The sequence below is a fragment of the Amblyomma mixtum genome, chromosome 8 (genome assembly GCF_055824585.1).
Source record: "Amblyomma mixtum isolate Tamu chromosome 8, ASM5582458v1, whole genome shotgun sequence".
Lineage (NCBI taxonomy): Eukaryota > Metazoa > Arthropoda > Arachnida > Ixodida > Ixodidae > Amblyomma > Amblyomma mixtum.
Genome location: NC_143019.1, coordinates 81,934,464 through 81,952,568, shown reverse-complemented (window position 1 = coordinate 81,952,568; position 18,105 = coordinate 81,934,464). Strand labels below are relative to the sequence as shown.

Below are 18,105 nucleotides of genomic sequence, written 5' to 3'. Positions count from 1 at the left end.
TTTAATTTTTCTTGCTCAAGTGAACGAACGCTATTTCTTGTATGATCTTTTACGTGTCGCTTCAACAGCGCGAAGCTTTCAGTCGTCCTGAGAGACAGGCAGTTTACCGCGAAATCAGTGCAATGTTCCACCACCACGCCACCCCCCCACCCGTTCTCTTTCCACATTAATTTTTGGTCTGTAGTAATGAAGCTTCCAACCCAAGCGATTTATCACCTCTTGCCTACCAGCCACCATGTTTGATACCTCTCCTCCCCCGACACCCGTCCACATTTACCCTGCATAGGCCCCACCCACTTATCACCCAACCAAGCATACCCTCCGTAAGTGCCATCAACCCGCCACCTCCCCCCCTACACCTGTGGTAGAAGGCCGTCACCCGCCTTCACCGTCCAGAAAAATTCTCTCGCGCGTAAAGCCTTGGCTTAGAGTCAAATCATGCATTAGGGTCGAAACATTCATGTAATCATCGAGGGTGAATCCAACTGCTGTCGCAGAATTGTCGCATCACGTGTCCTATTGTCGTGTAATTTTTTTTTCAGATTTTTTCGGATCTCAAGGTTGGACACGAAAAACTGAAACAAGGATGTCGGCGACAGCGGGTCTGCTGTTCCTTGTCATAGTTCTCACGACACTGCTGTTCACGTAAGTACTCGTTGGATGTCATTTAAGTCGGCGTTGGTTGAGCACGTGATATTGCTGTGGGGCGCAAGAACTGGTGCAAAGACGCCTTTCACGTGTCCTGCGAATTATCACTATCTGGACGGTCCGGAACCTGTTTCGTGATCATAAATTTGATGCTTTATTTCAATTACAGTTCAGTTGTTTGTTTCCAAGATCACTGCTGCAAGGTCTCGACAGCCAAAAGTTGTTTCCAAGGCTACTTCTGGAGGTTCTGTAGGACTATAAGTTGGAATGAAGCAAATCGCCTCGGCCTGCAGAAGCTGTATTGAGCAAGATAACAGTTTGCTTTTCAAGCTGAACGCAAAAGGAACTTCGAAATTATCCAACCAGTAGAACCTAAGGGTTAGGATGACATCGTTATTTTGTGAAACCAGAAGAAATGTGAAGCCAGCCCCTTTGAAGAACTTTTAGCTCCCTGTTGAAAATATGTTGCAGTAAACTGTCTGAACCATATTAACAAGTTATAGCGGTGACAGGCCACCCCTTGCAAAATCCTATTAGTTAAAATCGTTTACATTGCAGATAACGATTAGGCTTATTCCACTCTTATGGTGGTTACACACAAAGCTTCCATCTACGTCACATATACCTTACCTTTGCGTGGTGAGCTAACTACTGCGACAAAGAATAGGATGGGTAACAATATATCTTACCTTCGCATGGTGAGATCACTACGGCGAAAAAGAAAAGAATGAGTTACATAAGTATTACTTCTTCGTGATTTGGTGTGACCTTGGCCTGGGGTCACGACAGCTGCCGCCGGTCTCTGAGGGCGAAACACATCTGACTCTGTTGCTTCTATTATGCTAACTATACTGCGGGCCTGCTGCACTTGACAACAAATGGAGGGCAGCCTGCAGCGGTTATAAACCGTTTTTTTTTCATGGCTTTTAAACAGCAGGAACTGTCTAATCATTGAAACTGTCGAAAATTTTGCGATTTCCGTGACGGCAGCAGAAGCGCTGCTTGATGATCATGAACATTTTTAAAGATGTTGGAACAAAAAGTTTGGCTACAAGCAAATAATGCCTCACTGTTTTACAACTAAAATTTATAAATAGACACACTCACACAAATTTATTTACAGAGAAAAGGGTGAGCAGCCGCATAAATGTAAGTGGTCGTGAGCGAGGTATGACACTCACAACACTGCGCAGGCAGTGGCAGTCAACAACCAATTGAGAATGAGAATCCTTATACAATGAAAACTAATGAGTATAACTGAAACTCTTAAAAAACAACGATCTCAATAAATGGTTTGGTTTGGTGTGTTAGGGTTTAACGTCCCAAAGCGACTAAGGCTATGAGGGACGCCGTAGTGAAAATTTCCACCACCTGGGGTTCTTTAACGTGCACTGACATCGCACAGTACACGGGCCTCTAGAATTTCGCCTCCATCGAAATTCAGCCGCCGCGGCCGGGATCGAACCCGCGTCTTTTGGGTCAGCAGCCGAGTGCCGTAACCCCTGCACCGGAAGAGCGGTTCGTGATTACCTCACGCCTCTGAATTCGGCAAAAGCAGTCAGGAGTACTTGATGGTGATTCGGCACTTGAAATATTGTTCGCGAAGGGGGGGGAGGGGTGGCCGTCGCGGTGGCTCAGTGGTTACGGCGCTCGGCTGCTGACCTGAAAGGCGCGTGTTCGATCCCGGCCGCTACGGCCGAATTTCGATGGAGGCGAAATTCTAGAGACCCGTGTATTCTGCGATGCAAGTGGACGTTAAAGAACCCCAGGTGGTCGAAATTGTCCGGAGCCCTTCACTACGGCGTCGCTCATAGCCTGAGTCGCTTTGGGATGTCAGACCCCAATAAACCAAACTAAACCGAAATATTGTTCGCGAAATAGAAAAGCATTCGACCATCAAAACAGTCCAGATGAGCTTGTGAAACGCCATACCAGCGCAATGAAAGCAACAAAAAAAAAGGCCAGACAGGACAATCGCTGATACGAGCCCTGGAGCAGAGAGGGCTCCAGCCATTGTTCTGCCAGTTTTTCTCACGTGTTCGTTCTTTTGGGGCTGGTACGTTGTTTCCCAAGGTGAATCAGGTCACACTTGGGGCCGGGTGTACTATACAGCGGAGGCTTTCGCGAACCAGAAACATGTTTAACGCACGGCCTGACTGCCTGGAGTTTAACGTGCCGTGACGATACCGGGGCTGTGAGGTACCGACATCTTAATAGGGGGCTCCACATCAAATTCAACGATTTGATTTTTTTTTCTAACGTCCTTCTCTTTTTTGCAAATCGCGAGACCGGCAACATTCTGTTCTTCCCTTTTGAATTTTTGTAATAAATGTGGGCTGCATTCTCTCCCACGACCTCGGGCTCGGCAGCATAAGAACAAATTCGCCGAGGCACCAAGGTGGCTCTGATGCTCATACCCCGCGACAACTTTTTCTGGCAATGGAGCGTAAACTACGGCACTGAAATACGCTCTCTCTTCCTAGGCAACAAAATGTAGTTCCGCTTGCAGTTAGTTTTCTTTTAAAATATAGCATATTGTCAACATTCGCTATATCGGACATATTTCTAACGCAACTACCAACGTTCAACGTTCGACGTTACAGATTGAAGGAAAAGCAGAATGGATGATTACAAGAAACCTGCCGGTACCTTATGTAACAAGAAGTTTTCATAGACGGCGCCAGCTACACGGGCAACGGATTGAAGCTTTCAGTGGAGAAAACAACACGCCAGGCGACCAGGTGTATCATCGTATGGCTGAACTACTTGGCGGAATGATACAGCTAAGGACGCTTGGCCCCTGTAGCCTTCCCTTCGTTGCCAAGAAAAGTTGCCGCCAAGTATAGTTGTTGGCAGAGCCGCTGTATAAGTTGTACGCCAATGTAAGATGGGGAGAACATGCGCAGTGACAAAGGGCTTCCTTTTTCTTTTCAGGCGGCGACGGCGACAGTTTTCGTATTTCAAAAGACTCGGCATTCCCGGTCCTCGGCCGAACCTTCTATGGGGAAACCTGATGGAGTACCATTCCACGGTGCGAATGATATTCTGGGGCGTGAATTCAAGGGCTATAAAGGTTAGCGTAGAAGGAACGAGCTCAACAGGGCAGGCAAAGTGCTGACAAATTTCCCAAGAGCAAAGAACGGGGAGGACGTTCTCATATGTGCTGTCATTGTGTTACCGGAAAGCAATAAAACTGCGAAAATCTAAACTACAAAAATTGATACAAAATATTGGAGATAACAAAACTTTACATTTTACTTCTGAATGCTCATTGGTTTGTTTGTATACTAGGCGGCTCGAATGGGTCTTTACGTCGCACTCTTTACGACTACACAAGACGTCAGCACAAGTGTTAGAAATCCGCCTTGTATTTACTGGAGAGACTGAAACACTGCAACAATCACAAAGCTTTCGGGCACAACAACAGGGTATAAAGAGACTTTCAGAAGAGGCAACACCTATACTAGAACGACGGACGGTACGCCACCATTACCTATTGTGAGTGCATCGTCTGTCCCCTTGTGATGAGTGCTTACCTGGGAATAGCTTCTTTTGGCGTCGAAGTCGTATTCGAGAATTCTGACCAACTCGGCCAAGAGCTCGTCTTACTTCATCAAACAGATTTTAGGGATTAACGTAGCAGCAACAGAATACGTGACAGGACTAGAATTCTTACCACAGTCCAGCGCGAGATAATTGCGAAGTAAAAGGAAAAAAACTGCCATTTACCTGGATTTAGACAGGCTAAAATTTTTTAAATATGCGGAAACCTGCAGGGAGGTCTGGCGTCTACTTTAGGTGTTTGAAAGAGCTTAAGCTTTCGTGAGGCTTCTGTAGGCAATGAAGCCCTAAATTTCGATGTTATGCTCATACCCGCAGTAACGTATATTTTTTTTTTCTGAGCAGGACCTGTACAAGGTGATTGGACGGTGGATAAAAAAATATGGCGACATCTACGGGTAAGCGCTATTCAAGCGTTATTTATTTTTGATTTCTTGAAAACAGAGACCAGCCTATATTTGGTATATCACCACCAAAGCCGCTTTTACTGAAGATATGACTTCGGAAAGGCTTAAACATAAGATACACGTATCGCGCCCACCAGCTGTTTAGGCAAGCAAGCTGCGATGTCACCAGTACTATCCACAGCGGACCCCTAAGGCTAGGCAATGCGGCTCTTCATGTCCAAACTGTTTTCACGGAGTCTTTTTCGGTATTGATATCACTTTTAATAGAATTGCCAATGAAGATGTACATTACTGAAATTCAATTTCTCACCAATATATGCGCCCTTTACTGCTAAACAATGGTTAGCATTGTCAAGAGAAAGCCAGCGAATCGACTGTTACTGAGAAGAAAAGTTAAATACAGTTTTCTTTAGTGACCCTTTGATGGAACTGAGCAAAGCAAAAGCCGATGCGTTATGTTTTTTAATATTAGTTAATATTGTAGCGATAGTTATAACTGCAATTTTCTGCGGGACGCTACAAAGTTGCCTTCGGCGTCGTAGTATGCCATGGCTTAGAACTGCGCCATTCACAAGGTGGGCGAAGAGAATATTGTTCACGTTAGTGCAAGCCCAAGGGGTATCGCAGGCCGTAATTCTATGAATAGATGAAGTAATTTTAGAGGGCATCCCCTCTGAATGAAGGCGGGGTTTCGAGTTGTGTACCGTGTCCAGCAAAGTTAAAGGCCGAAATACTGAGTTAATATCTATTTCCACGCGGAATACTAGCCGGGAAGACAAGCGCTCATCCAACATCTGTATTATCCGGTATGTGAGGGTTCCAAATACTTGCCTGCTGACCTGCATCGAGGAATACCATCTCTTCCCACCATACAACCTCGGAGAAAAGCACCACACAAGGTGCTTTCTTCCTCGTCAAACATAATGCCATCGAGAGCATCCATCCGGGAAGGGAACATCTCACTCTGTGCATTAATGGCACATTCGACAACATCTGCTATGACGCCATACTCGAGGGACTCAACACTTATCAACTGCGGCCCCCGCACCTTTTATACGGCACTGCTTTCTTGTCGAACCATACCGTCACCATCGGCATCAGCTCTCCACGTTCACCCCCTTTCTCCGCATAAACAAAGGCATTGCTGAAGGCGCACTCATCTCCCTACTCCTTTTCAACAACGCAATTCCACACTTCGAAACTTTTTCACACACTTTTAGGTGGCTACACACTGTAGGCTGATGACATTACCTTCGGGTCCACTCATTCTTCCTTGACCTGCAAAGAGGCAGCTCTTCAATCCACCATACATATAGTCGAAGCCTTTGTTACCTTAAGTGGCATGCAATGTGTGCCCGAGAAATCGGAAGTAATCCGCATCCGTGGCCGCCGCTACACATCGCCAGGACGCGTTGACCTAAAAATCCTTGGAGAAAGGAGAGAACCCAGGAGATGCGGTTACGTCACATTTTTTGTAGCCGGCTCCCCCCTGCTTCCCCCTACTTGGCCGCCGTCTCAGCGCACTTGCGCATGCGAAGCAGGCAGTGCAGCAGACGACGCCGCTGCACCCGGCGTTGTTACTATTGGCTGCACCGTCGGCCAAAGACTACCAGTAGTCCTTGCGAAAGCGCATGACTCTCGGCGCACTTTCTGGCGTGCAGCTCGGATAGCGAGAGTCTCTCCTGAGCTTTCCCTCCTCCATGTACAAATCCCTAACCGCCCCATCATGGGACGCCTGTTCATATGCTTTCTTTACTTTTGGCTACAGCACGATGGGCGCTCTGTTCATACCATTACTACCCTTCGAACTACCACCCTCAACATCGGCCGCATGATGCGACGGATCACCGGCCATCGAAACTGCATGCGTTAGGAAGACAGCCCCGCGGAGTCACATCCCTCGCTATAATACTCATCCAATAATACCCGCGCTGCGCCCACCTGGCTCATGGAGACCTAAACAAGATGAACGTTCTATGCATCCTCTATAAGACTGCCCTGGGCTTCCCTCTTTGCACCTTTACAACATGCCTGCTTGCCCTTGCCGTCCACAACTCTTCCGAAAAGATTGAGAGAGCTGCCCTCACTTCTCAACGTACTAGCCTGCTCACTGCTACCGCAGGCAGAGACATTCTACACAACACGGCGAACCTCAAGTTTCACGCACCATGGCCATTACACATCCTGCAGTTTGATCTTCTCCCGCGTCACATGCACCATACCGTCTTACCACCGAACTTCAAATCTGCGAACAGTACTGCAACGACACTACGTTGGTGTACGTGGACGCGGCTTCCTACCCTCCCCCTCCAAATACGCTCTTTCGGTGGTTAATTACTCCTTCTCCCCCTACCTTGCTGCATCCTTTGACGCCCCTGACCCAAATGCGGTGGAGATTATTGCCATTGACCTTACTATCAAAGCACAGGACAAACAAAAACGCCGCTGACACATTATCACTGAATCGCAGGCTGCGTGTCAGGCCTTCATGAACAGCCGAGACCTTAAAGTTGCCCTACGCATTTTTAATAAGATAATGTCATCATATAAGGCCGCGAACACGAAGGCCTAGATGGCAAAGTCAGATGTGACACCTTAGGTCGCGACTGCACCTACCGAGAGGGGACTCACAGCTAAGACATGACTTCAGTGGAAGCGTATGCAGAAAAAAAGGCACGGGACAGGACACAAGAGTAAGGAGCGCTGCGACAAGGCACGCACCGCCTTTCGACCCACTACTCTACATGCCGTGAGACTTTCTACTCAATCGACGCATCGAACCCACTCCTCACAAACACCTCTCTTCGCCGGATGCCTACACGATCCGCTGAATGCAGAGTCTCACATTCCCCAATCTCAACCACCCACATCACCTCCACCCAACGCTCTATATGAATGCGTGCCAATGGTGTGGTGCCGCTTGAGCATGCAGCTTAGAGCACTGGGAGGTGCGGCTGACCAGCGCCACACTGGAAGCCCAGGGGGCGCTCACTGCCATCTACACAGCGTGGCCACAGCCACTGGGGTATAGGACTGAAGGCCCCACCTTTTTTGCTTCAAGCACGCTCTTCCTCACTTTCGATAAAAATTTACTTCCTCTCCTCCTCCTCGTCCTGACTTCTCTGCGTCTTGTAGAGTAACGTGCTGAATTCTAAAGGTTCTTCGGCCTTCTCAATTCAGCGCTATATCCGATTTTGTTTATTTTGGTATTTTTTCAACTTTCAGTCCTATTCTGGGTTTTTGTTCCAAGCTAATTCCTTTCTATGTTCCAAGTTATATTACTTGAGTTCCTGTGATGGCTCGTGCAAGTTTTCTATTCTGCTTTCACGCTAGCAGCACTTCAGTTTCCTCTTGCTCGCTTTTGCTACTGATGTGTTAATATTGCTCCCGCTACCCATAAAACCCAGTGGTCCTGGAAAATTAACCATTCCCTCCTTCATTACCCAATTTACGTCATTGCGGTAGGGGCAGGTAAGAACACGTGGCGAGGTGTCGCACTAATCAGTTCCCGTCACCAATTCTTTAAATTGTTTACAAAAACAGGGTCCATCCGGAGCTTTTAAGTTTGACTTCAGCACTCACAAAGACAGCCTGTGCAGATCTGCTGCTTTAGGATATGACAATCAAAATCATTTCACGGTCCGTTTAGGTGCCTCTTTCTGTGGCCAGACAGGGACCTGGAAGAAAGTGCGGGAGGAGGAGGATGGGTCAAAGCTGCCGCTGTTGCTCTTTCGTCCATTGGGGAAAGGATTTGAACAAGAGTTTTTTCTTTCTCGCAGTTCTGACCCCTAACTTACGGCGACGTTTTCACACGCAGTTTCTACAACGGGGACGTGCCATTTGTCGTCACCACTGACTTGGACATGATCGAGTCTGTGTTCGTGCGGAACTTTAAGAACTTCATGAATCGAGGCGTAAGTACCGGAGTCCCATCAGCGACAGTAGAAATATGCTAAGTAAAAAAAAATAGTTTTATTGTTTTTACAGTCGGGACCAAAACTGTGAAAGTCAGCGAGCGCATGTGGCCTACCTCTGGCCTAGACATGCAGAATAGCGGCCGCGTCGATTGCAAAACAAGTTACAAGACCAGTAAGTAGAAAACCAGCAGAAAGGACGCGTTCACAAGGAAATGAAGGTGCCATCTGCGTTAGCACCATCGCCTACCTCTCCTGCAAAGCTCTTCCAGCGTTGTCCTGTGTACTTCTCCTCCTTGTGAACGCGTCCTTTCCACTGGTTTTCTACTTACCATGCACCAACTATCCCAGCAAGCTATGCTTCATCTTTACAAGACGAGGTTTTCTTCATCTTTCCTGTAGAGTTCTGAAACGATGGTGGTGGTACAGAAAACATGCTTGCTTAAGAAGGCGATCAGGATTTTTTTCTTACCTAAAATATCACTTCCAAGTACGACGGCCTGAGAAGTTAGCGGTCGGAAAGGTCTTTCACCGGAAATGGCAACTAAAAATAAGTCGAGATGATGCATAATGCGTACCACTCCATCATTGCTGAAACTTCATCATGGGGTTCGCACATTGTCTCAAAAACGCCAAAAGATAAAAAAAAATTGTATCATCACATCCCAAGAGCTGCCTAGTTCATTCAAACTGTAGATCAAAAAGTTTGATTTATTTGCATATTCCGGTGCGCCAGAAAAGGTTTAATCAACTCCCTTAGTGTTCGTTGCCCTAAAGGAATTCAGTGTTAAGAGTTTTGACAGCTAGCACTTAATTACATAAGTTATTGCGTCGTTCTATACCGCTGCCGCTGGCTCTTCGATGTCTTGCTCAATTATTCGTTTTACATGAATATTAGTACAAATAGCGTGTATTCACAAGAAATATTAGATTCCTATTTGTTTCGGTTTCGAGACAGCGCTATTCGCGCCCCACTACTTTGATAAAAAAGTCAGGGGAAGAGTCAGCCAGAACATTTTAACAATAGTAGATTCTTAGTTTTCTTAACGCCGTAATGCCTAGTGTATCATGCAATACATGTTGCGGCCTTCTGTTTTATATCGTTTCGTGTGTAGCCCCACCGTGAATAAAAATTTCCGGTGTCGTCCGGCGGCGTAGTGTTGTGCACAATTTCCAGGCGTGAATGCCAAGTAGAGAGAGGTCACAAGGTGGATGTCACGGGCAGGACCCAAGACAAAAAAAGCACTTTCTGAAATTAATGGTGACTAATAAAGTATAATACAGATAAGCATAATGTTTTAGAAAACATGAAGTTAAATATAAAAGTAGAAAATAAAAGCTAGAAGAAAGCCTAAAGCTTATGCACTTTCATCGCATAGCGATAATTAAGTGCCCCCGTAATTATTTGTTTTTGACGTGATCAGGTCCTCACATCCCCCCCATTTACCGCACGAGAGTATTCTCGACGTGTTTAACAAAGTACAACCGTGCAAACGGCTGCAAAACACCGAGACTACACTTCAAGGTGACTCACTGCATAAGAAATCCCTCACGGCGCTGTCTTTTACTGCTAGATCAAAGCCCTACTGTTTAATCACAAAGTGGAGGAAGGATATAGTACATTACATTGCCTTCCTGTGTGTTAAAATTAGGTGCGCGCAGTTCTGACATTTTAGAAACGGCAGGAAAAGCACTAATATCCATCTTGATAGTAACTTTAAACTGTCGATATATTTTTATTGGATCCATATAACCTCTAGAGTGTAGGAACCACGAATGGCTAGATGCTTGGAATGCAAGCTGTACAAACGCTGTTCTCTTGCCTTCTCCCACCGGTCCTGTATCTCAGTTTGAGGGTTTGAAGGTTTATTAAAACGAAATACAGATGAGTTATAAGTTTCATAAAAAAGTTAGTACAGAAGGAGGTCGAATAGCAAGGACTGTTTGGAGGACTTCCCATGGGGGATACATGAGAAAAGTGCACAAGTTTGGCAGAGGAGCTGGAGCAAAAGTATACAATCAAGCTAAAACCTATTATTATAATTTCCGGCAATGAATAAGTTATACAATAGTTAGGTGGCATAATTTAACATAAAAAGCATAAATCAGCAAAGCATAAGAGCAAGAGAAAGAACAGAAAAGACATCAGATAACAATGGATAATGAAAAATTAGGAGTCACTTTGGCGACTAAAGTGGTGCAAGGCGAAAGCCTGAGTACAGCATTCTGCCACGAATGTGGTTGTGAATGATGATTCAAGTGCTGCCAGCGAATGACGCGTCCATTGGCTGTCTGCGTGTGTTACTGATGTGTGGTTAACATGTTAAGCTTTGCCTGTAAGAGTGGAACGCGACAGCGTCTTGCAACGCTGCCAGGGAGTCCACAGAACGCCATCGCCAATTCGGCTGTACGCCTTGCTGGACGGTAAATTTATTTTTTGAGGAAAGGAAATGTATCTCTCTCGCATATCTGGGTGGACACCTGCACCTCGCCGTAAGGTAAAGGGGGAAGATGGGAGTGAACGAAGACGCCGTATTAGCTAGACGCGCCTTTGTTCATTCCAAACCATTCAGCTGGCATTACGGAGTGGCTAGCGTGCTCGTATCGCACTCCGGAGACCCTAGTTCGATTCCCCAACTCGACCAATTTCGTTCTCGGTTTTATTGATTTATGCGGTCTAACCAGAAAGGTTAATTAGGCTATTTCATATTTATATTATTGTATTTCTATCCATCGTGTTCTGTCATTCACCTGCCAAATGTTGGAAATGTCTAGGATGTTCGACACAACGTACATGAAACGAGCAACGTCGAACGAGGTTGAGAGTATCTATCTGTTCTCGCTTCAGCGAGCGCGGCTTCGGCCGCTTATCTGTTTTTTTTTTTGATTAGCGTCCACTTCGGCGGACGCAGTTGTTGCTGCGACGCGCGTCTTTTCTTTCCGTTTTCTCTTTGATCTTTTATCTCCCCTCTGTCTGCACGTGGCAGCGGTGGTGGCTCGGATCCAGCCAGTAGCAGGCCCGTGCAATATCCTTTTCATCCTTCTCTCAGTCACAACAACAACGAACTGAGTGGGGAAATGCGTGGTGGTGGAGCGAACGCGGCTTCGTACTTATGTTTTTTCAGCAGCGTCTCCTTCCGCGGATGCTGTTGTCGCTGCGACGCGCGTCTTTCTTCTCTTTTCCTCTTTCTTCTGACCTCTTCATTCTCCTCTATCTTAATTAGGCTAATTGAATAATTAATCAATTAACTAAACTCAGTCCCACTTAGAGCATCACTATACGATCCCTTTGATTGGTTGCATGGTTACTAGCCAAAGTACAATTGGCCCCATTTGAAATTCGCGCACTGTGACGTCACGAGCATTTCGACCAATTGAAAAGCGTGACATTTTCTGTCGACAACTCCTGCTTACAACGATGAGGCATTAAAGGCTTCCGCCTTAATAAATGCCGATATCATAAAACGGAAGCGGAGGAAAAAAAAAGATGTTCCAGATGAGTAACAATATGACCGTTTGCTGTCAGAGTGGGGAACAGAAAATGAGGCAACCTTATATATGGCATGAAGCTGAATTTGTTGATAAGAGATTTTTTTTTAGTAAAGTGTAGAAAGCGGGCTGCGAACGTGCAGATTTGAGTGCTATTGGTAATGAATTCGAGGTCTTTATTCCGTAGAAAAAGCAGTTTGTTTTCAATAATTTGAGTTCACTTTGGGTCGAAGCATATTGTTTTGTTCAGAGAATCTAGTGTTATTGCTATTATCAAGGAAAGATGCGGAAAAACAGAAGTTGATTATTATCATTGCGAGCGCGGTAACTTAGAAGACTTAACCTAAGAGATTAAGGCATTAAGGAGGCCTTTTAACGGCAGAATGTTTAGGTCAGAGTAAAGAGGCGAAGCAGAGGCTGCGTGTGGGCTGAAAGATAAAATTCGAAGCGCTTGATTTTGAAGATGAGAAATACATGACAAATGGCATGAACAGGTATTATCCCATGATGATAGGCAATAATTAAGGTGACTGTTGCAGTGTTGAAGTTCGCGCGTTAGAGTGTTAAAGTTCTGAATAAAATCGCGCATATCACCAGGTTTCTGGGCGGAATAAAATACTCGCACTGCGACGCAATCAGTGATTTATTTGGTGCTGAATGCCACTGATGCCGTGAAATATGCCGAGGTAGCTCACTTGTTGTAACCTGTCTTTGTGTGCTAATTAGCTCCTGTCCGCATCCAGGTAACCATGGCAACGATGGAGCAGCATCCGTTCATGGGAAAATCATTATTGGTCGCTCCTGCTCCCTACTGGAAAAACATCCGAAGCTCGGTGGCCAGTGTCCTCACTTCAGCTAAATTGAAACAGGTGAGCGCGCATTGACGTGGTTCAAGTATTGTAAAAAAGTACATGGCTCCCGCCTTCTTTGTTCAGGTAGTGAGAGGGAATGGGACCGAATTCAGAGCGAATCGGAATTAGGCTGGTACCCCTAATGCCGACGCTTCGTTAATTCATCATTTTCTCACAAATTGCAAGTTCTCTTTAAATTAGAAAAATTCTTGTCATTCTGAATAGGTACAAAGAGTAATCTTTCGCGCAAGTAAATCTGAATAAATATTTCATTCAACAGGAATTTCATTGTATCTAGTACAGGTTGTGTTGTTTTGCTCCTGTATTTTTTGAGTCGGGTTAAATTCCGGTATAAAAATTTGTTATTTCAAATGCTTTGTATTTATGTATATATCTTGTCTAAACCTTGTATGATTTCGTTCTGTTTCTCGTATAAGAATATATGCCATATATGAACAGCCGTCTTCTTCTTTCATATTTCACATTTCGCTGTATGTACTGACTTTCACTGCTCTGTAACGTCTCTGGCACTCAGTCAAGGCCTCAGTCGGACCTTTTAGGCCGGATAACGTTCCAGTGTATTACTAGAAAAATAAATTCATATGAACTGAAATCGAAATCTTGCAGCAGACTCTCTACACGAGAGAAGAAAGACCGAGACTTCTGGACAAGAAGAGTTATTTGGGCGAGTTGCAAAATCTGCAGCGCTTGCAAAAACATGGGCAAACAAAGGAAGCCGAATGACGAGGACGAACAAGAGGAGGAGGCGTGATCTTTTGACTCTGCTGTTTTTTTTTTCATTAGAATTCTGGATACAAAAAAGTGGCAGGGTTTTAATTCGTTGAAATCGATTATGGTGCGAAAGCGCAGCCAGTATTAGCGGACGAAAAAGACGGTGTACCATACCCATCTCGAGAGTGTGCGTTGCAGGTCAATAAGGGGAGTGTTCGGCTGCAGCGATGGGCGGCCAAGGAGAGACGATCGATCATTGCTTTTTGTGGTGCCGTGACGCAGTGTTTCTCTGGGACATACTTCAGCGGACAATCAAGAAAGAGATTGAGATATCGCTGTACACTATAAGGTTCTTGCCTGTACTGAAGAACTCCGCGATTCTGTGCGACCTCTTAATTCCGATTGGACTTCTTAGCCTGTTGATGAGCTGCATGATTGTTCCACACGCAGAACCACCTCGCTCATATAAGTCTCTCTTCAATTAACAGTGCGCCTTGGTGTGGGGGATTTAGGCTGCGCAGGATCGGCTGCCTAAATGGTTGCCGGTTCTTGACATCTGTATGTGTCCCGCAATTTTGACGTCCATGTGAATTTCAGTGTACGAAGACATGATAATGTATGTCTGCATTGAGGAATAGTATCTGTGTGCGTAAAGCATTTGATAGCTCAGCGGGATTGATTTCCATGCAACAAAGTAAAAAAAAACTGCGGCGATAGCCTAGTACTCAAGCGCAGCGGCCTGCGAAGCTGATCTGTTCGCTTTGCCGCGGGTTCGACTCCCAGTCATGGATATTGATTCGATTTGTTTTTTAATCCATCATGGTGTCACTGTTGCTAGGCAACGGCACTAGATCTAAAGATGACAAGATTCTTGGTCGGTGTTCGTGAGCGCATCAGTGTTTTCGCACTATTTCTTTTTTTTATTTGAACGAAAGCGTCTGAAACACTGAAAGAGCAACGAAGCTAATAATTCCCACTATTAAGTTTGCGTAAGGTAGTTGGGCTCAGAGACCGAAAGACCTCAGTCTCACGGTAATTACTGAGGCGCGTGATATTCTATGCGGTCGTGTGTCGTATTCTATGCGGCTCGACGCCATTTACTATGCTCTCAGTCAGTGGTGACCCAACAAACATGTACTGAAACCTGTAATGTAACGAACCTCTAGGATATCATTATTGATGGCCCCTTCATTTGAATAATGTGCGAAACTGGGATCAAAATTTTGTTATGGGCTAGTCGGTGGTTCATCTTAAGGAAAATAATATAAAGCGCAAAAAACACAGAGAGAAGAGACGACACAAACAATCGGACTAGCGCTGAACTAACGACTGAAATTTTATGTTAAACGGCAGAGCTTTAAATACAGACAGGCCATCCCATGTCCAAGAAGATAATCAATCCCCATAAGATTGTAATACCAGCCGTGACTTCCGTGTCTCAGCCTTTGATGCGATATGGCTTCCTGTTCTTTTGTTTTTCATGACTCATCCGATTTTTAAGTAGCTGCACATGCCTTCCAATGATTTTCGGGCTGTGTGATAACCGTTGGAGTGGTTTTGATGCTGGTATTACAATCTTATGGCGATGAATTATCTTCTTACTTGTGACGGCCTGTCTGCATTTAAAGCTCTGCCGTTTTCAATGAAATTTTAGTCGTTAGTTCAGCGCCAGAACTGTTGTTTTTGTCTTCTTTGCTGTCCCTGTTTTTTGCACTGCATATACTTTCCTTAAAAAAAACTGAGATATTTGTTAAGGGTAAGAATATTGCGACTGTCAAAAGGACTGCGAAGTGGGCAAGGGCAGAGCACGGAGCGGTCGCGCTAGGCCTGCCGCCATTTAATCATGCCACAACCATCCGTCATGTCTTACTGTTTCTGTATGCTTGTCGTCACTCAATAATATTAAAGCACAGTTTAAGTAAGGTAATTCTGGTAATTTTTTATTGTTTCAAGGAATTTCTCCATCACCTGTAAACGCAGCATTACGGCTGCGTAATTTTTTGCCGTTTTGGAGTTAAAGTTCGCATTTGATTTCAGTTATCTTTCAGCAGGCCTCCTGCATTTCTGGAAGCTGGCATTTTGCCGTTTCATTGAGAAATGCAGTGCAAAAGACTGCTTAATAACGTAGTTCTGCGATTACAAATGAAAACTCTTCACTTTTTGTTGCGCTCTACGTCAGCAGTGATACGATTTCAGGGCACGTGTCAAGGTCTTTTTGTGCAGCCTTTCCTTAAAGATGTTTCGGACCAATAACATACCCTTGCCTTTCCATTCCACGGCGCCCAGACGATGCCAGTTCTCGAAGAAGACGTCAACATTTTCCTCCGCTTGCTGGAGCAGTACGCCAACACGGGCAAGGAGGTGAACATGATGCGAATGTTCGAGCCCCTGGCCATGGACTTGACCGGCAAACGCTGCTTTGGGACTGACGACCGATACCAGGACGACCCTGACCACCCGCTCATCTGCCTCGCCAAGAAAACCGCGTATAGCGGAATGACCGGCGCACTTCACATGGTGGGCCGTGAGTCATATCGTTTAGTTCTCTTCCATTGCTCGCGGCTCTCGGTGAGGTAAGCCATGTGAGAAGACGTCACGCTGATCGGGGCAGAGACACGTCACACTTGTATAAATGCGCCCCACGCCTATGCTGCGCATGTGAATCTGCGCCAACGACTACGAATGATGAAGCCCAAAGATGTGATTGAAACTTTTGTCGAGTATTATCGCCTTTAATAGCCTGGGAGGAAACTGATTGGCGTAGCACTATCCCTGTCTCTCGGCAGTACTGGATGTGGTGGCAGGCGCCTAGCGGCGGCGCTGTGACCAGACCGGCCGGGCTTATGAACGGTCGCTTCCTTCCGCCTTCCGGTTTGTTTCGTTACTGTTTACTTCGCGGCAAAATGCCACGAAGAGAGAATGATTCGTTACAAAATACGGCCCCTGTCTTGGACGATTTGAAAGTTATCGCGTTCCGCCGCCGCGGTGGCTCAGTGGTTATGATGCTCGGCTGCTGACCCAAAAGACGCAGGTTCGATCCCGGCCGCGGCGGTGGAATTTCTTTGAGGAGAAATTCTAGAGGCCCGTGTACTGTGCGATGACAGCGCATGTTAAAGAACCCCAGGTGGTCGAAATTTCCGGAGCCCTTCACTACGGCGTCTCTCATAGCCTAAGTTGCTTTGGGACGTTAAACCCTATAAACCAAACCAAGTTATCGCGTTCCTTCTGGTGATATAGATATAGGGCAATCATTTTGCAATCTAAACCCTTGTACTTCTTTCATCCGTCTTGCTAAAGTAACTTCAATCAGAAGCGGTTAAGCCCGAAGTGATCACCTTGAAATCACGTAAAACGGTTGTCTACTTATCACAGAACGAATATACGTCTCCTGAACGACCAAAGATTACGTATTTAGGTGTGAAGGAATCGCATCGGCTCTAAGAAGTTGGGAATCCGTCTTTCAGGACTCGCTTCACTCTCTCTTTACTGTTGACGCTGGCTTGAATAGGTTGATAGCGTGATTTGCAGTTTATTTTCTAAATTCGGTAAATATAACGCTCATGAGTTTATTTTGCAGGAGGAGGTCCCAAGGTATCAACCATAGAGATGGGGACGTCCTGCTGTTAGTGCCGCTCTTCCCTTTTTTACGCGAAGATATAGGGGCGTTAAATGTTCACCGATTATGATCCACGGCTGGCTGTTTGTTGGCTTTATCTCAGATGTGGTTATAAGTGTTTTGCAGTCTTACCGTCTTTAATGAGGAGCCTGTGGCACCAAGCTGGCTTAACCTAGCCTTAAGCTTACATAAACCTAAATTAACGACAAAGGACCAATTGGAGCAGTCGTGCTGCAACCGAAATTGGTGACAGAAGGAGAAACAGGACCATGAACCCTAGCAACTAGCTGAACTTCAAGAAACGATTATTTCGAGGCTCCCGCTTATTTGGGAAGTTAATGAGCGCAGGAGCTCAAACCTTGTCCAGCTGATTAGAGATTCATTCGTTTGCCGTTTTTCGGTAATACTATACCGGAAAAGCCATATTTTTGCCTGAAAAAACCTACCTTCGAGAATTATTGAAAGTCTTCACTGAGACACCTGCTACTTTGCGGTGCGCACCCACACGCAATAGCTTGTCATTCTTTTGCATGGTGGTGGTGTGCCAAGAATATTGTGAAACATCCTAAGCCATACCTTCATTAGTAGTTCCTATTGTAGAGTTTCTTAATATCACCTAGATGAAAAACTGGTGGCGGTGCACATTATCCACTATGCAGAGAAGCAGGAATGCCGAGATTATGAGGTTTCGTATTTGGCTTGGTTATTGTTCGGCACGAAATGTGGATCGAGCCATAATAGTACGACTGTTTTCGTGGAAAAGCTTTAAGTGGTGCTGAGAACGTTTTCATACCTGCGTAGCACGTGTTTTTTTTCTACATTGTTTTCTTTCTAGAAAAAAAAGGCAGCTGAGACAAAAGGCTGAAAAATCTTACGAGGCCTCGGCA

At 45.5% G+C, this 18,105-nt stretch overlaps 1 protein-coding gene across 1 annotated transcript in view; it reads left to right on the top strand.

Moving 5' to 3' along the window:
• The first annotated feature begins 469 nt into the window (after positions 1-469).
• Positions 470-18,105, top strand: part of LOC149333204 (cytochrome P450 3A1-like) — a 33,245-nt gene continuing 15,609 nt past the window's right edge. Inside the window, exons 1-6 of the mRNA XM_089557676.1 lie at positions 470-645; positions 3,583-3,679; positions 4,555-4,607; positions 8,434-8,530; positions 12,763-12,888; positions 15,889-16,126. Of these exons, the coding sequence (XP_089413802.1) occupies positions 587-645; positions 3,583-3,679; positions 4,555-4,607; positions 8,434-8,530; positions 12,763-12,888; positions 15,889-16,126 (670 nt within the window). The 5' untranslated portion in view covers positions 470-586. The remainder of the gene's footprint in view (positions 646-3,582; positions 3,680-4,554; positions 4,608-8,433; positions 8,531-12,762; positions 12,889-15,888; positions 16,127-18,105) is intronic.